At 45.5% G+C, this 18,211-nt stretch overlaps 1 protein-coding gene across 3 annotated transcripts in view; it reads right to left on the reverse strand.

The window, feature by feature from the left end:
* The window catches only part of TENT4A (terminal nucleotidyltransferase 4A), a 68,095-nt gene extending 64,581 nt beyond the window's left edge, over nucleotides 1-3,514 (reverse strand). For all 3 annotated transcript variants that reach the window (XM_068396143.1, XM_068396141.1, XM_068396142.1), the window contains exon 1: nucleotides 2,370-3,514. In XM_068396143.1, coding sequence (XP_068252244.1) covers nucleotides 2,370-3,208 — 839 coding nt within the window. In that variant the 5' untranslated portion in view covers nucleotides 3,209-3,514. The remainder of the gene's footprint in view (nucleotides 1-2,369) is intronic.
* Nucleotides 3,515-18,211: the final 14,697 nt, after the last annotated feature.

The raw sequence follows: 18,211 nt of genomic DNA on the forward strand, positions 1-18,211 counted from the left end.
ATACCAGGCAACAAATCAGGAACATAAAGGATCCAGAAGAAACTTCTGTAGGGTTCTGTTCCCAACCCAGTCTTTTCAGTGCATTTTAATTTGAAGAGCCAAATAATACACCAGCCTGGCCTCAGGAAAATGAAGTTAAACTCACCAGTAGCCAGGAACTACTGCAGAAGACAGACATCTAAAGCCACTCCATCAGTGACAATATTTTTGTTATTTCAATCATGTAAGTACTTCATAAAAAAATTTCTAACACCAAACAGAAAATTGTTTTAGAATACACACTTGTCCAAGATTCACCTTGGGTAACAGAAGTCAAAGCTTAAGGCAGAAACTGCTTCTCGTATTTAAGTCTATGGTCTCAACTTCCACGCTCTCCTTCAGCACTAGTTCCCTGCTACTCTAAGGAAAGCTATGACATTTGTACAGTTTTGTGAAGCTTAATGATTTGACAAATTAATCATGAGACAGTCTGGAACTATGGGATCACACATGCTGTAGATACCGGTGTCCCACCCCTAGCATCGGGTCTTACTGTAGTAATACAGATCCTTGACAGAAGATCAGGAAACACAGCTTCCACTTTCAAAGATACTTAGCCAAGAACTTCTCATTAACTCATCAGCAAAAGAAAAACTTGTATTATAGAACTGAATAGTGAAACTGAAGCTTGGCTAAACAATTTTCTTGTGTATGGATTCTCTACAAACTTATAGTTGAAAAGTGGCATAACCTTTATTAAAGGAAAGCCAACAGAAAACAAAAGGCAGAAGATGAATGATAAGGATATGTGATTGGCATAGGTGGTGCTGCCTAAGAACTAGAGGACAGAACCTGCAGTGCCTGGATTTGATACCCAGGTTTGCCATAGACCTGCTGGGTGACCTCAGGCAACTCCATCATCCGCCTGCCTGGAGACCTGCCTCAGTGACACTGACTTGTCTTACACAGATAAGTTAAAATATTAACTCAGTGTTCTACTGCATCTCTATGCAAATAAATCAAAGAAATTCAGACTATTTTTAAGATATCAGAGTTTTAGACATACATCTTATCAGTACAGGACCCAAAGCTCCAAGCATATGACACCTCTTAAACATCCAAATCTTAGCTTCCTGTAAGCAATCTTCATTTCCAGTGCCAGTTTGGAATTAAAAGGCAGTAGTCACAAGTCTTGTCCTCCCCAGGAGAGGCTATGGTTTGCAAAAACAGAACTTTAAAAATATCTTTTAATACTTCTAGATAACTTTAACACACTCAATGACTGACAGTACCACACAAAAAAGAAAAGGAAGACACTGACCTTAAGTTAAATCTCTCACTTAAATTTCTGCAGCTCTGAAAGTGTACCCTGTTATCTTTACCTATTTCCCTCTAGAAATACGCAGTGTCTTTACTCCATGGGCATGCAAGCGTCTTGGATTTTAGGAGTTCCAAGAAACTATTTTTGAAATGACATCAGAAATCTGCTATGGTCAATCAATGCAGCTAACACTTTTTCCATGAATAAAATAACATTAGAAAGCAACGTTTCCCCTTGACTGACTGAAATTTGACAGCTGAAATACAGGAACCTCATGAAACACCCCAGAGGTGTTTTGTTCAAGTTTAGGCCCTTCTACACGCCAATCGGAACAAACTGAATACTCATCCTTACTAACTATCCATTTATATGAGAAAATAGTGGCCACAGAATAGGATAAGTTTCATAAAAGTTTCTCTTTAGAAAGCCAAAACTTCAGTTCAGATATTGGCTGGCTCGATCTATTCTAGAGATAGAATATTTCCCTCAAAAATTTGCTAAGACCACCTTGACGTTCACGTTTATTTCAGCCACAATTGGGCACTTCCCTTTAAATTGATGTTCCTAACACTCCCGAAAATAACCAGTCTGCTACAGCCTAAGCAGAGGCATTTTAAAAATTAGTTCAAGGGTCTTCCTTGAGCTCCTCTGAAGCCTTCCACTTACCCCTTACAATCTGAACTGACCCCTAGGAGGCTGACGTGCATCCCCCACCCATCTTTGCTTTAACTATTGTAGGTGCCGTTTGATTGTGGTCTGACATCTTCACCTCTCACCCTACTACAAGGCAAGGCCTAACTCCCTGCATCTATGGGTTCCCAGGCCCTGCCTGCATCGCTGCTTCAGCCAGGAGCCACCCAGCCGGCACATACCAAAGTGATTTATGAAAAAAACACGGTTTTGTACCCCGCCATCCCCTACCATTGACCTCACTACCGCAGCCGGCTCCAGAGGAGTTTGTGTGACCCCAACCGCCCCCGCCCCCGTGCCCGGAGGGGCCGCAGGAGAGGCTGCCAAGGTCCCCCTTTCCTCTCGGGCTGCAGCAGCCCCAGGAGCCCCGGCTGCTCACCCCTGCACGCCCGGGCTGTATTTCCTGGTCTTCCAGGGTGTGCCGGGGCTCTGCAGTGCTGGCTGAGGCGGCTGCCGCTGCTGGTGGGGGGAGTTGTTGATGGCGACGCCACGGCTGCCGGAGAGCAGGTAATTCATCCCATAGGTGCTGGCTTTATTCTCTCGTTTCCTACGGCCCGGGTGGTACTGGTGCTGCTGGGGAGACGCCGGCGGCGGCGGGTGGGGGCTGCGCGCCAGGTGCGGGGGCTGGTGGTGCCCGTTCACACCATTCACTTTGTTCTCGTGGAAATTAAAAAACTCCCCGGGTCCGGCCCCGCTGCCCAGCAGCCCGGGAGGAGCCACCGCCGCCGCCCGGGGGCCGCAGGAGGAAGAGGAGGAGCCGCCGCCTCCGCCGCCGCTGCACGATCCCGAGGAAGAGAAGCCGGGGCTCTCGGTGCCGGACTCCACTGACGAGCAGGAGGACGAGGAAGACACGGAAGGCGACTTCTGCAGCCGCCGCCCTCCCTCGCCGCTGACGCCGCCGTTCACCGCCGCGGGGCCGGCGGTGGCAGCGGGAACCAGTCCGGTCAGCAGGGCCGGAGGGGAAGGCGAAGGCGAAGGCGGCGAGGACGAGGAGCAGCAGGCGCCGCCGCCGGGCGCCCCGAGCCGCACGCAGCTGTGGCCGCGGGGCGGGGACGCGGCGGCGGCGGAGTCCAGCGCCGGGGAGTTAAGGCAGAGGTAGTGCGGGAAGCTGGCGCCGCCCCGGCCCCCCACGCCCTGCGAGGTCTCCCAGATCTGCATCCACAGCGCATTCGCGGGGCCTTTCTGCTCGGGCTGGATCCAGGCCACGCGGGGATCCATCCACACCCGCCCGCCTCCGACCCTCACGGCCCGGCCAGAGCGCCGCGCCGCCGCCCGCTCACCGCCCGCCGCACACTCCCTCGCCTCAGCGCGCCGGGCCCGGCAGCGGCGCTAGACACGGGCCGGGAGCAGCGGCATGTGTCGCGGGGAGGAGGGAAGGGAGGAAGGAAGGGAGGGCGGCCGGAGGCGGGGGGGCAGAGCCGGGCGAGGCAAGGCGAGCGCGGCTCGGGAGGAGCGGAGGCGGCGCAAACTGTACCCGGCCCGGCGCTGCCCGGAGCGCTCCCCTCGCCGTTCCAATGTGGCGTCCCCCTCGCCAGGGCCAGAACCAGCACTGCGCATGCCCCGCAGATTTTAAACCTTCACTGGAGACGGCCGCCCTGGCAACCGCACATGCGCGCTGGCCGCCCCGGGGGGCGGGGCCAGCTCCGCCGAGACTCGTGGGAAGGGGGAGGGAGAAGGACGTTTGCGGAGGCGTCCCGGCGCGCTCGACCTCGCGCGCATGCGCGGCCGGGGGACGTCGGAAGGGTTCGGAAGCCCTCGGGCGGGAGGCGGGGGTTCGGCTCCCACCGCGCCTGCGCGGAGCGGCCCTTCTTCGCCCCCCCGGCTGTACTTGGCGGTCGGTGTGGGGTGCAGGCGCTGTAGGGCAGGGAGCAGAGGGGTAACGCTACGAGCTTGGCCCCTGCTGTTGGGAGCCGGTGCGAGGCCGCAGCCGTTCGCAGCTGGAGCAGCCGCGGTGCGGGGTAGCAGCCGGCCGCGGCCCAGCGGCGGTTTTCCACAGGCAGCGCGTTATCTCCCTCCGCGCCGGGGCTCATCCCTGTGGAGAGGTGTAGCCCTGTGCCTACGGAAACAAAAGGGTGAATTATGAGTGGTAATGGAGATGAAACGCGAGTACAGGCAGACCTGTTTCTAGCGGGGCTGGATGGTCGGGGATGGCGGGGGCTGAGTAGGGCTGTGCAGACCCCCCGGAGGAAAGGGGAGGCTCAGAAGCGGACGGACTGTGCGTACAGACAGAAGCACATAGTTCATAAGCAAGGGGAGGGTCTCCTACTTGTCTTTCTAGCACCAAGAAAGAGCACTGTGAGGTACTACATTTCCACTGGATACTTAGTTTTTTATTGGTCTTGAGTCTCAGGGCGTCAGTGCGTGTTCAGCGGGTGTCTCTGTACTGGATGGGTCTCGTGCAGTGATCACTGGGTAAAATGTATAAGGCTGTTGGGGTAGGATCAAATGCAGATACGCTGTGTTTCTTTTGTGGTCTAAAGATCGGCTTTAACAGCCAGCCTTCCAGAATTATGTTCATAACTCTGCATTTTCTAATACAGTGATTTGGCCTTTTCCTTGAGCAGCTTCAGCATGCATATGGATCAAATGACCTCTCCCCGGGGTACCCCCAGAGTCTCCAGTGGTCCAGGAATCACCAGTCAGTTGGATACAGCCCTTACCTGACTGCAGAACAGCAGAGAGAAGGGTTGTAGATGCATAATGACAACTACTATCAGAAAATCCCAGTTACAACGCCCTCCAATGCAGTTGTGTGGTGCATCTTAGGTGATCTAACAACTTACTGCCACAGAAGAGGAGAAAAGGAGAGGTCCCACTCTCTGCAATCCTTCTACTCCCTTTCGCTGCTCCCTTGCACAAGCCCTGATACTGATCAGTGAGCCAATTTAACGTCTTAATTCAGCAGAAAACTGCACTAGGAAGAAAAGTAATCGTTTTCAGCAGTTCATTTTAAATGAGCTTACTTTGTGATCAGAGCTGGCATTAAGGAGGGGGTGGAGAGAGGATGAGATAATGAGATGTTATTTGTTAGCAGAGGGAAGTTGTATTTGATGCAGCTCTATTCTCTAACTATACCCTTAGACTTCAGAGCAAGAGAAACTGATTTGAGGGTGACAGCCTAATGTTTATTATTGGAAGTCGTTTAGAAAGAGCAAGTCATTCATATGTTTTTGTTAAGAAAGAGGTCTGTTTTCAGGAATAACAGCTAAACTATGCATAAAAGTACACAATAAACTAACCAAAACCAAACCACATGAAAGAGCCATTAATCTTATCACATATAAAAGCACGTTCACCAGAATTTCCGTCTGATGAAACCAAAGCGCCCTTCTAACTTGCATGCTCAACTAGGTATACTGATCTTCAGCACAGATTTCAGCCGCTTAAGTTACTGATAGCAGTCCTTGGTTTTATGGTTTGTCTTCCCAAAGGATTTTGGATTGTTTTGTTTTGGTTTGTTTTTAATTGAACTTGAATGAAGACAAATAAACAGGTCACTCAATTCTGTTCTTATATAAATGCAATAATAAATAAACGACAGAATTATACTGTCTCTTTCTTCTTTTAGCTCTGAATACTTTGCATTCTTGCCTCTAGGATGGCCCAGGTTCAGCAAGGAGAGGCAAGGATCGGCAGTATTTCCGCAAGCCTAGCTGATGTGGTATGCTGGTGGTTAGAGTGATTACTTTGTAGATCCACTTTGAAGTACAGAGAAGGCTGAGGAGGCCATAGAGCCCAGATCTCAACCTTTTTAGTTCCATGTTCTGACTTTTCAGACAACAGGTGAAGATCACATCTTCAAGCTGCTGAGTTACAAATCTTAATAAAGAAGTCAGTGTTTTTTGGGGAAAAAAAAAGACACTAGGACTGATCTTATGGAAGCAATTCCAAGCTCTGCCGTTTCACGACCTGTTTTCTTTATTTCCTTCCCTGCCCTGCCGCCATCTTTTAAAAGTCAGTGCTTTGAAGAGTGCCTGATTTCCCACTTTGCTAAAATTATCTCCAACTTCATTTTGAGGTCTAGCTGGTAGAGATCACTGCCTTGTAAGAGGCAATAACTCAAAAGCAGCTTTTGATTGAGGAGAGACACAGTATTCCTGAGACTCTCACCAATCCCAGCGCTGTCTTGGAAGGCACCAGGCTGTTTCCTGAACTAGCTAGAGTCTTCTCCGAAGGGGTTGCCTCTCACTGACTTAAACTGTATTCCCGTAGACAGAATCTCTGAAGCTAAAATGGTGCTTTGTCAGTTCCTTCTGTGGGGTCAAGGCAGCAAATACCATGAGAGTGTAATAGTGGGCATGGGATGGAATGTTTGGGCACAACCTACTCAGGGATCTGCATTTTAAGAACACGGACAAGAAGGAAGTCTGCTGTGAGAAATCTATAAGCAATGGTTTGTTAACACGCCAGTTCACTCATGTATCCCATGATGATTCTACAAAGCTTGCAGCAAGTCACTGAAATATCTCTGCAGAAAAGAAGACGTTACACGTTTCCTCTGTAAGTGTGTATAATATGAAGAAATAACACCCAATGGCCTGTTGTGACACAAGGACAAGAAAAATTATCATCTTCTACCATCAGCTCTTACTCTCCTCTGTTTTTAGCATCTCCATTGAGAAATCTAAATAAAGCATGTTTCTAATCTTGTCTCCTTAAAGTGAGAACTTCCTTTGCAAGGACTGATTTTTTAAAAAGACTGGTTGATTTTAATTCAGTTGTCCTTTACTGAATGAAACTACTCACTGAAGGTAAGACTCTCAGAAAGTTTGAAAGTCAAATATAGTTTTGATCATCAGAAAAATTTGCTATATTTTCAAAAGAGCTTCCTTCCTTCCCCTGGTGAACTTGTGAGGATCCAGATATTGAGAAGATCCTAATCTCAGGAGGCACAATGCCTTGTTTGCTGTGGTGAAGTTCAAATGCTTGATTCAGGTTATTAACATCATATTAAAATGCCTCATAATAGCATTGCCTGTCATGCCAATAACACAACGTCCTTGTATCTGCTCTTTTTCATGACTTCAGTTTCTTTAAGGTAGTAGTTAACTTTGAAGTTATAGAACTAATGACTAAAAATGTAGTCTCATTACTTCTGAAGTCCTTTAATTAATCTGTTATAAAGTGTTTTAATCTGTCTGCTTGTCACAGAAAACACAACCACAGCTCCCTCTTGGATGAAGATTGTATTTCAGTTTCAGCTTCAGCCAAATACATTTTTCATTTGGCAACAGTGGTACCGCTGAAGTCTTTGGTACCCTTGTAGTTGATGACTTTGATGTCTTGATGACTGCAATTACAAATCTGCGAATAGTTCATATGTTTTGGTAAATAATGGCAATTGAGTTGAATACCTAAGTGGGATATATACAGAGCAGTGTTGCCCAATGCTTGCTATTAATCTATTTTTTTTTTAATGAACCCTCTGAACGCATTAATGCAGTTAAAGGCAGATAGTGTCTCATACCTTTAATATGGCTCAGTTTACACCCCTGGAAATGATGACGTGCAAATACAGCATACCCGTGTGTTACAATAGTCACTTCCTAGCTCGAACGGAAATCCATTGTATAGCGTTAGTAGAAAGTCTTGCTAAAGCCTTAGGCAGCAGGTTGTGAACTTTAATCTAGATACTGCTGAACTTTCACTGAACTTTTACTTAGTTACATGAAGAAGGGCTCAAAACCAATGCAGACCAGAAAGATACAGTAACCACATTTGTCAGCAAAAGCTGCATCCTCGAGACCTGAAAAGGAGCGGCCTGCCTGGAGACAGAGAGAGGACCCAATGAGGAACAAGAAGACCTGAAACCTAAATATAACTGTTGGACTGAACCATCACGTGAGGGGAGGGGAACTTAGATTGTAAGGGTATAATTGCCCAGGGATTTCTTTGTTCGGGGTCCCTCTCTGGAAGCACTCAGCTCAAGCTGTTTTTCCACTGTACCATCCAAATAAATTATTTTTATGTATAAGATTTAATATCTGAGACTCTGCTCCGAGAAACCTAGGGTTGAGCTTGAGGGAAGAGGAAGCGCATGAGAGTGAGTCTGCGTGGGTGGTGTGTGTGCGACTCCTTGAATGGTGTGTGAATGCTCAGGCAGCGGCTTCTCCCTTAACATGTGTGACACAACCTTAGTTCTGTTCTCTGAAGCTGGGAATTGCCACGGGTGTGATTCCACCAGGGCAACGCAGTGGCTGAGAGGCAACCAACAGGTTCTCCAACAGTTCATACTCTCCAGGACATCTGCAGGATTTTGTCCCATATGACCTTCATTCTGGTCACCCACAATCTCGCTGCAAGCCTCTCATGCATCACCTCCTTCACGCTCACCAGCTCTGATCTCCTTCTTCACAGCCTTTGCAGCCCATAGGATGGATGGAGAAGGCACAGAGAGTAGGGTTCAGCATCATTTCTGATCAGTCGTGTGTCTGTTGAAGGCGGGAAGAGGAAAGAACTGAAAATGACACGGTCTTGAGCTGGATAGGAGCATGAGAGAAAGGCTGTCCAGCCAAGGAGATGCATCTCTAACAAATGACCTTCAGAGTGTGCTAGTCACCAGGATACAGTGTTGGGGAGCAGATAAAGGGGAGACAGTTTCCTTAGCTGCACTCTTGTCACTTTTTTCCCCAGTAAATACAGTCCTGGACAGGAGAGCAGAGATAGAATTTTCCTCTTTCAAACGGAGCTGATCACCATGGGAAGATGAGTGGAAAGGCAGAACAGGAGTTTCTGATTCTTACAAGGCATGATTTAGGGCATACTTGTAATCTGTCCTCTGGAAACACAGGCTTTTACCTTCAAAATGGCTTCTGTCTCCCATTAAGGAAGGCCTGGCACGAGTAACCCTGAACAGGCTAAAATCATGTCATCTTTTTCTCCTTAAATCTTCCACTTTGCTCAGTCCTTCCTCTCTTCGTGGCTCAACGTCCTCTTCTGATGAACACTGAGCGTCAGCCAATTTTAGGGTGTTGAGACATATTCTGAGCCAATTAAAGTGCAGAGGCTGAAACAGCTGTCAACCGCCAGCTGTCTCCTCTTCCCACTCCGTCTTCCCCCACTCTTGCGAGGGTTGCCAGCCCCATGTCAGAGAAGCTGAACAGATGATAAATCAACAGCTGAACAGCTGCAGCTTCCAGCCAGGCGTGTTCATACACATGAAAACACTTTCCTGCTGGATACATCAGATAGCTGGGTGGTAAATGGAGAAAGCATGGGAGGCGATTCACAAGCCATTCAATTACACTTTCAGCCAGGGCAGCAGCCCCCAGGACAGCCAAGTGTGATTCTTGCCTCACATTGCTGGATGTGTGTCAATGCTTCTTGCAGGAACCCTGTCTTTGGAGACCTTTCATCACTGTGTACCTTGTATAGATGTGCAGTACTACAACAGGAGCAAGATAAACGTGTCACCTTGATATACTCATGTCCTATTTCCATTGACATATTTGGGTGTCTAATAGGGATTACTTCCAAAATGCTGCTTGATTATGAATAGTTATCTTGGCTTATTACACAGCAATTAAATACTTAACACAACATTTTTTTTTCAGTTTTACATGACATGAAACAAATAATTATTTAATTGTTCTGTTTCAAGGATGGTCTATGCAAACTTTTTAAATTGTTCTTGTGTTCCATTCTGTTTCTTTTCCTCATCTAGAGGAAGTTTGGAAGGTTACAGATTTTGGAAGTCTTCTTTTTTGACTCAGAGATTAGGAATTTCTGCTTTTAAGACTTGTCAGATTTCTTAAGAGAGAATATGCTGCCAGCACTAACACCTAATTGAAGAGAATTAAATCTTACAGTCTTTCTTCAAAGGCTTGTTTAGACATGGAAATTAAATTGTGATAACAAGAACAGAGAGGGTTTTAAGAATAATTTTAGGTGTATAAAATGATCTGTTAGATCATAAACAAGTGAAGTTTACGTTATATATCTATAAAGCTCTTGAAAGTATTTTTCTGAATGGGAACTAAAGAATTGTATGAATTCAGGTGCTCTGTCTTTCTGTCCTGGTTAATGCAGAACCATGCGAAGAGTTGCTTTTATAAGAAGGATCACTTGCCTTTGAATGACAGGTTGAGGGAACACATTAAGGAGACTCTCATGAAAGTTCAAGGGACCGAATTCCTGGAACTGTTCAAGATTCCTTCCTTAGTCATGTTTGCAATCTAGGAGGTCCCAGGATCATCTTTAAGTTGTCATTTTCCAGGCCATTGTGTAGAGGACAGCTGAGGGCATACAGAACCTGCTGTGTGAATCGTGGCCAGTGGAAGGGATCCCAATTCACGGCATGGTCTCACATGCTCTAAAATGGAATGGAAAAGTAGATCTGGCTAGACCTTCTGCTAGGAAAAGAATCTGTAACTAATGTATTCCTCCTAGGAACAATATTACAATAAAAAAGCTTTCCTTCAGATCTGTTGAGTGTAAGCTTTCTGATGAGGAGAGCAAGAAAATTTAAAAAACAGGATAAAAAAGTGCTAAGATGTATGGGACAAGCTGTGAGAGAGCTGATGTAAAATTTGCTTAGTGGGGATGTGTCCTGGAGCCCTCATCTGCCATGTTAACATGGCACCAGATAGGGCACCAGCTGCTTCTATACTATACTGGGAAGAATCCTTTATGCAGAGCAGAATGACTGTGGAAAGCATTAAAGAAAAGTTAATTCGGATGTCAGCCAAGGCTATCATGGTGAAAGATGTAGCCCACTTTTATTAGCTTCCAAGCTAGATCAAAGCCATATTTGATCTTGTACAGATTTCTAGAAGCTAAATTATCTTGCATGGTCAGCTGCCTAAGTATTTTTCATTGGTTCATCCTGCTCACTGGTCCTTATCTATAGGCAGCACATGCACATACCTATATGCATTAGCTCTTTAAATAGAAACTGCACCCTGTTGCAGTGCACCTCCCTCTCCTTAAGTATGTCTATGTTCTGCATCTCTACCTTCAAAGCTATTATTTTTAACTGTTCTTGAGCCACAACTATATCACTTGGACATCTCAGGAAGGAGATTTCCAGAAGAGAAACAGCTTGATGCTAGTATAAAAGTGCTGACCTGAGCCATATTCACGTCAGCCCATAGATAAGTGAGCAGAGGAGTACAGAAGATCAAAGGAGAGCAAGATTTTTTGGCAGCATTTTTAGGTAACATTAATGTGCAGCAGCTGTAGGATAGATTAGATAGGGACTAATAGGAAAGAATAATACAGTTTAGCAGATCCTTTAGAATGAAGATAGGAACAAGGATGGGGAAAGTGTGAGTCAGTAAGAGAGCATAGCTGAACATTTAATCTGATGTAGAGAAAGACCTGGCCTAGGAATAAGGAGAACAAAGGAGGTGGAGTGGACAGATGCGGGTGTTGGCCAGGGGAGCAGGAAAACTGGCAGAGCGCTGACTCATCTGTCAGCACACACATTTGCCATTTGTTCTTTGAAGGAGCTAAAGTCACAGCCAGGGACCAGCAGAACAGTATTCAGACACTTCTCCCCTAGACTTCCTATCAACATTCCAACTTTCTTGCACTAAATCCTCCTGAGCTCAATACTGGAACTATATAGTACTTTACAAACTTCCTCTGCCTCCCTTGAGACATGATAAACAGCCTCACCACCAGTTCTTTCCAGTGCATGGACAGACTGTGGACAGAGATCAGCTGGGACTTCTCCAGGACTTCTTCAGTTTGTCAGCACCATTTCATGTTGGGACCTTATGCATATGCAGTGCAACAGGCATGCCTTTGGGATCCTGAAGACTGTAGATGAACAGGACATACCTGAATATCCCAAAGCCCCCTTATGATGGCAGTGCCTATATCTTCTGTCTGTGGGTATCGGCAGTGAACATGATAGTTATCTGCAATGGCAGTCTCCACTCCACAGCCATGTGAACTGAGTTAAGGAGTCTGTTCATGATATTAGTGTCCAGTCTCAGCAGGCATCGGCTCCACAGTAAGTCTATGCCTCTGAGCTCCTGGGCTGATGAGCACTCTATGGACATGTAGGTAACATTGAAGAAACAGCATTCATTTACTGTGGTGAGGGCAGAAAAGGCATGAGGAAGGAGGAGTGAAATGTCAGCATTGAAATAGATCAGGATTTCTGGTTGCCTGCAGTAACTGTGCTTAGGTTGAGCTAGGAGAATAGCTGTTGCCCCTCCAGGCAGGTCATGGGCTGGAGCAAAGGAAGGCTGCCATTCCTGCTGCCACATGCCAAGGTGAAGTACCCATGAAACTTCATGAAGGGGCAGCATCATTTTTTTCCCATGCTCAAAACCACCATTGGCTCAAAGCATCCAGAAGGCTGGAAACAGCTCCAGACTCCTCCAGTGAGGCCACAGGGAGGCCTCACAGACTGATGATCCTCTCTGCTGAGTCCCAGCATCCAGTTGACTGATGACTGATTCTTGTGCTTCCCAGCTGAGTGAGAGGTCTGACTGCCCTGCAACCAGGAGCCTGCCTTTTAACAGTCTGGCCTCCAGTACTACAACTCTAACTAGAAGCTGTTTGTTTTTTTGTCATAGTTGCTGCTGGATGAAGCTTGCAATGGGATACTCTTTTCTTGCAGTCTCTGGGAGAGCTCGTGGTGTGGTATTGACTGATGCCATGGAGCAGGTAGATGGAGCACTCGTTCTGCTTGCGGAAACACAAAACTTGCTCAGACGTCTTTTTCTTTTGGTGTGGTGGAAAGGATGCATGGACCTCCTTCTCACTGGAAACAAGTTAATTTGGACACAAGACAGATGTGCTTGTGGCTCTAGGGCTGCCTAGTGGCATCACCAGGCTGTGGCTGTTTTCTCATTCAGAGTTGCCTGGTGATATCTGTCCCAGGTGTTTCCTCATGAGGTGGTGACAGACATGGTTTATGAGACCTGTTTTTGTTGGATGGAGATAATCTCTTGGGTATGTACTCAGAAGTGACAGACATTAACACAATGTAAACCTCAAGCTTTTTAGGATTGTGCAAAATTCTCAGAACCCGGTGTCACGGTTTAAAGCTGGGCTGGCTATTAAACCTGTGGCAGATGCTCTCTGTTAACCCTCCCGCCCCCCCCACCCGAGGGGAAAGGGAAAAGGGAGAGAGACTTATGGGTTGGAAAGTTAAAACAGTTTTAATAAACTATAATAATGAAAAAGAATATAATAACAATAATAATAGAAATAATCAAATATATACAAATATATACAAAACCAAGACTGAGAGCTTGGAAATCCTCCTCAGGCAGAGTTGCTCCCCCCAGCACGGGCAGAGGGGAAAATACAGTAGCTCCCCCCCAGCACAGGCAGAGGGGAAAATGCAGTAGCTCCCCCCAGCACGGGCAGAGGGGAAAATGCAGTAGCTCCCCTGCCATCACACCTGCAGGCTTTTAACTGGAGATTTGGCAAAGCTGGTACCAATCAGTGGGAGACAGGAGGGCCCCTCCCTCCTGGGCCCCACCTCCAGGAGGCAGTGGGTTAGTGATAAACAGGAAAGTGAGAATGACATGTATGGGATGGAATACCTTGCCGGTCAATCCTGGGTCACCCGCCCCGTCCACTCCTCCCTGCAGGTGCGACCCCCCTTCGGCTCTTCACTCATAAGCAGTGAGGAATTTAGCAGTGACCTTGGTTTCTCTAAGACTAATTGGCCTGGTTTGGGCCAAACCAGGACACCCGGCTAAGCCATGTGGCTACCAGTGTGGAGAGTTAAGGTCCATGCTGCCACTGAGTCTTGCATGGTGGGAGAAAACTGCAGAACAAAATGTATTGAATTAATAACTCTTGTGCAGTCTCTGCCTCTTATTTGCTCAGTTCATCCACCATGAGTTAGGAGGAATTCAATCAGACTGGCCGTGCGGACAACTCCACAGAAGTGATTCTGAGTATAAAGCCATGCTACTACGTTTTCCGACTGCGCACATATATCACTTACTGGTTGAAAAGTGCTTCTCTGACAACTTTATTGTCATTTTTTTAAAATGCTTCTGTTGATTCTTTCCCTTGTTCATGGTCTAGGTTGTGCTGTCCAGAGGTGACCCTTTCTGATACTAGTATTCTTATGGGATGCTGTGTCAGGGACTCAGCCAATTCCTACATGACACAGTCATCCTCCTCTAGCTCCTTGTTTGCATAGATTGAGCAGTCTCTCTGCACCTCTAGTGGGGACCCTCCCGTGATCGTTCTCTTCATTAACTTACCTATGAGAACCATACATAGTACCAGTCTGTACCCCATATGATGCAGTGGGATGCTTCAAGAGTGCCATTGCATAAATCTATGGCTGACTCTTGGCTGTGAAGTGCAGACCGCTTCAGAGTCTTCCCTTGGACTGTAAAACCTACGAGGATCTGTCTACAACTGCTGTTCTGAGGATGTGGAAGCTGCCTCTTTTACCTTTGCCCTGTATTTCTTCCTGCTGTTTTCCACTTTCTGCATCCTTGTGACAAGGGAAATCCTTCCCCTGCCCTGAGTGTAATATGTTTCTTACAGTGCATAATGTGCTACTTAGCCTGGCTGTAAGGATCCTATTGCCTGGTGCTGGCCTGGAAACGATCTGTCATTACTAGCAATGGCTCTGGCATAGGGACAGGGTGGAAGTGGTTTGACCTCCATTGTGCCATTTATGGGATAGACAGCTCTGCCTCAGCTTTCTGCACAGCTGCTAAGAACAATTTCTTGACATTTTTACTGCATGGCGTAATTCTTTGCTGGGCCTGATTCAAACTCTTTCATTCATTTTAAACTCTCTCATTTGGGCCACATGGAACCCAGCAAGAATTATGGACAAAATGTTTTGGTCTCACAGAAATTACATCTGCAGTTACCCACAAGGAAAAAGAAATGGTCTGTGATGTCTCAGGGCAGATCTCATCAATCACCCAGGAAAGTTTCACATCAGATCTGCTACAACAAAATATTTACAGTATACATTAGGAAAGACAAAACCTTTTCTAGATCAAGTAGAGCTCTGGCTGAGTGCCCAGCCTTGCTGCCAAACAGCTGGCCTTGCTGTTGGAGCAGAAAGTAGAAAAAGGAAGTACGTTTCTCTGGAGGAATCCATACAGAGGTTAACAGAGGTAAAAGACTTTGTTCCCGCAGACCAAAATTACCTGGAGACTTCACTAATATCCATTCCAAATGCTTGCTGGAGAGCCTTTAAGAAAACTGATTTACTTAAAATGAAAGCACATTCAAAGGCTGCCATTCAAAATGCCCTTGGAGGCATACTTCCCTAGGCTGAAAAATATGGTGCTATGGAAAACAATCTGTAAACAACAGAGCTGTGCTTTGTATTTTGTATTTTTCCCTTACATCTTATGCTACACTCATGCACTTTAGAACATATTTAAGTTGCTTCATTCCTTAAAAAGACAGTATGCTGCTGAACCACAATTAAAATAGTTCAAATGGCAGGCGCTAGAGTTGTTCCAAATGAAAAGTTCACCATGACGTAGCAGCAGAAGAGGAATCCAAACAAGTAGCCTCTGCTGCTGTTAGTCTTTAACCACAAGCATAGAACAAACAGCTATGTGCTTTGTTTTACATTAACTAAGAATGTATCATTAGACAAATTTATCTTGTGACTTTTAATAATTTCTTTTTTGAGTGCATCTCATCAAGTTCACATATGCATCTAGGTTATTCTAATACAACCTTACTATTACAGTCCTCAAGACCTCATTTGGGATAACCAAATAGCTGGTACAAAAGCCTTGGTCAACCTCCGCAAGTTATATCAAGGATTACTAACATTTAAAAAAAGTATTCAAGCAAGACACTGCAAATGATATTTTATTAGTAGAGGATTTTGGGGAAAGGTGTAGGCAGTCTGAACAGAAGCATCTGTGTTAAAATTGCTACAGATATTATACCTGATAGCAAGCATACATGTTTTCTCCTTCTGGAATGGGCAGAACAGAGTTCATTTTCACACTACTGATTTTCAAGAAAAATTTTGCAGTATCAGATATTTTCTAACAGAAAAATTCTGTCAAAGCCGCTGAAAGGGGAAGGGCTAGTGAACAAATGACAAATAAGTGGATATTGTTTAAACAAAAGGCAGTTCTAGCATTTGGCCAAGTTGATCATATGCTTTTCACCAATGTACCTTGGTCTTGAAATGCAAGAATCATAGAATCATTTAGGTTGGAAAAGACTTTTAAGATCGAGTCCAACTGTTAACGTAACACTAAAGTCCAAGTCTAAGTCCACCACTAAACCATGTTCCTAAGTGCCACATCTACATGTCTTTTAAATACCTCCATGGATGATGACTCAATGTCGCAGATCACTCGTTAGAGAGAAGTAGCAATATGTTTATTGATATAAAACAGTGACTTAACAAAGTTTGATAGTAAATGTGACAGTGGTTTAACCAGATTCCATGGCAAGGTGCACTTGATTTACTGCATGGAGGGCAGAGTCAGACAAAACTGTCAGGGAGATCCTCCCATTGAGTCATGAGGTTCAGAAAGGACCCCCTTGCTTTCTGAACTCCTTCTCAGAGAGGAGTCTAGGTGCAGCTGGATCCAATCCTAGTCCAAGACTCGGCAAATGGTTTATGTCTAAAGGATTATGTATGTGCAATCAATCCTTTATATCACTTAGCTAAGATTTCAAAGTTTAGCATGCTATTAATCACTTATCGAGAATCTCTTGTGGCAAGGAAACTCCCAGCCTCGAGGAGTAACCTTGAGAGGCGTCCCTACTCAAGGGGAGATCCTGCTGTGCAGCCCACTGCCCTGCAGGAGAGCTCAAAGGGCTCTTGGGCTGCTCACTATTTATGCGAGTAAGATGATTGACTCATAGTCATAGTTGCATACCAACCACAGATGCTAGTTTCTTCCAAATTTGGCTTGAGTCAGACATTGATCAGCACTGTGGTTAGGTGGGTGCATAGCTCAAATTAGCCCTTGGCTATTGTATTGTTATCTGTCTCCCCTGAATCCACTTTGAGACTGATGCAGCCATCACAACCAGACACATCCATTACGACTGCCACTGGTGGTTATCGCTTGAGCAGGGTTACAGGAGATAAAGGTCAGGTTGGAGGGGGGAGCACACCACCACATTCAACTGCTTCCCTGGGCAGCCTGTTCCAATGCTTGACAACCCTTTCGGTGAAGAAATTTTTCCTGATATCCAATCTAAACCTCCCGTGGCGCAACTTGAGGCTGTTTCCTCTTGTCCTGTCGCTTGTTAGTTGGGAAAAGAGACCAACACCCTCCTCGCTACAACCTCCTTTCAGGTAGTTGGTAGAGAGCGATAAGGTCTCCCCCTCAGCCTCCTTTTCTCCAGGCTAAACAATCCCAGTTCCCTCAGCCACTCCTCATAGGATTTGTTCTCTGATGAACTGCCTCAAACAAATTCTGTACTTTACTTAAGGAAGGTTCCAGCAGTATAATGAGAATATAAAATATAAACACACAAAGAACAAAACCTTCTTCTCCCTTTTTTTTCTTTCTTTTTTTTTTTTTTTTAATGATCCAATTAACTACAATTTCTAAACGCACTGACATTCACATCCCTACAGACCTTAGCTTTTCCTTTCTGCAGCAAGAGAAAGGATAAGCAGTCAGAGCATCACGTTTCGATCCCCATCCTGCTATGGGTAAAACCATAAAATGAACATGATGTGAGCAAACCAGCTGAACTTTTATTCAAGATAAATATTTAGCAGCATATCACCAGAACAAAACTGAGGCATCAGTACAGATTTTCTGTAAAGACTACTGACAACAGAGAGCTACAGCTCTTGAACATAAGGAGATATACTGACCACTGAGCAGTTTCACTATTTACTATTAAAAGAATCTTTGTATTTTCATAAAAGGCCAATCAAAAAAAAAAGAGGTGGTGGATTAGAGACTAAAATGCTGCAGCCAGATCGTTTTTACTGGTTGGTTGTCCCATTAGTGATTTTTAAACAAATATACCTAAAGATATAAGATATTAATTCACCATAAACTATACAAGTATTTAAACACGTAGAGTAGTTAGTGCTCTTTGAATCCTGTATTTTTTCCCCTAAGCAGATTTTGATAGCTGGATTATTTAGACACCAAGATTTAAAAAACTGTCACAGGGACGTGATAGGGTTTAGAAATATCTCAATTTATAAGACTAGATTTCTAAAATTCCCATCAGAATATGCTTTAAGTGATCCTATTGAACTTTTATTGTCCACTAACTCCACTTCAGTATTGAGAAGTAAATCATCCTCCCCACCATCCTCGC

Source organism: Nyctibius grandis, chromosome 3 (assembly GCF_013368605.1).
Source record: "Nyctibius grandis isolate bNycGra1 chromosome 3, bNycGra1.pri, whole genome shotgun sequence".
NCBI lineage: Eukaryota > Metazoa > Chordata > Aves > Nyctibiiformes > Nyctibiidae > Nyctibius > Nyctibius grandis.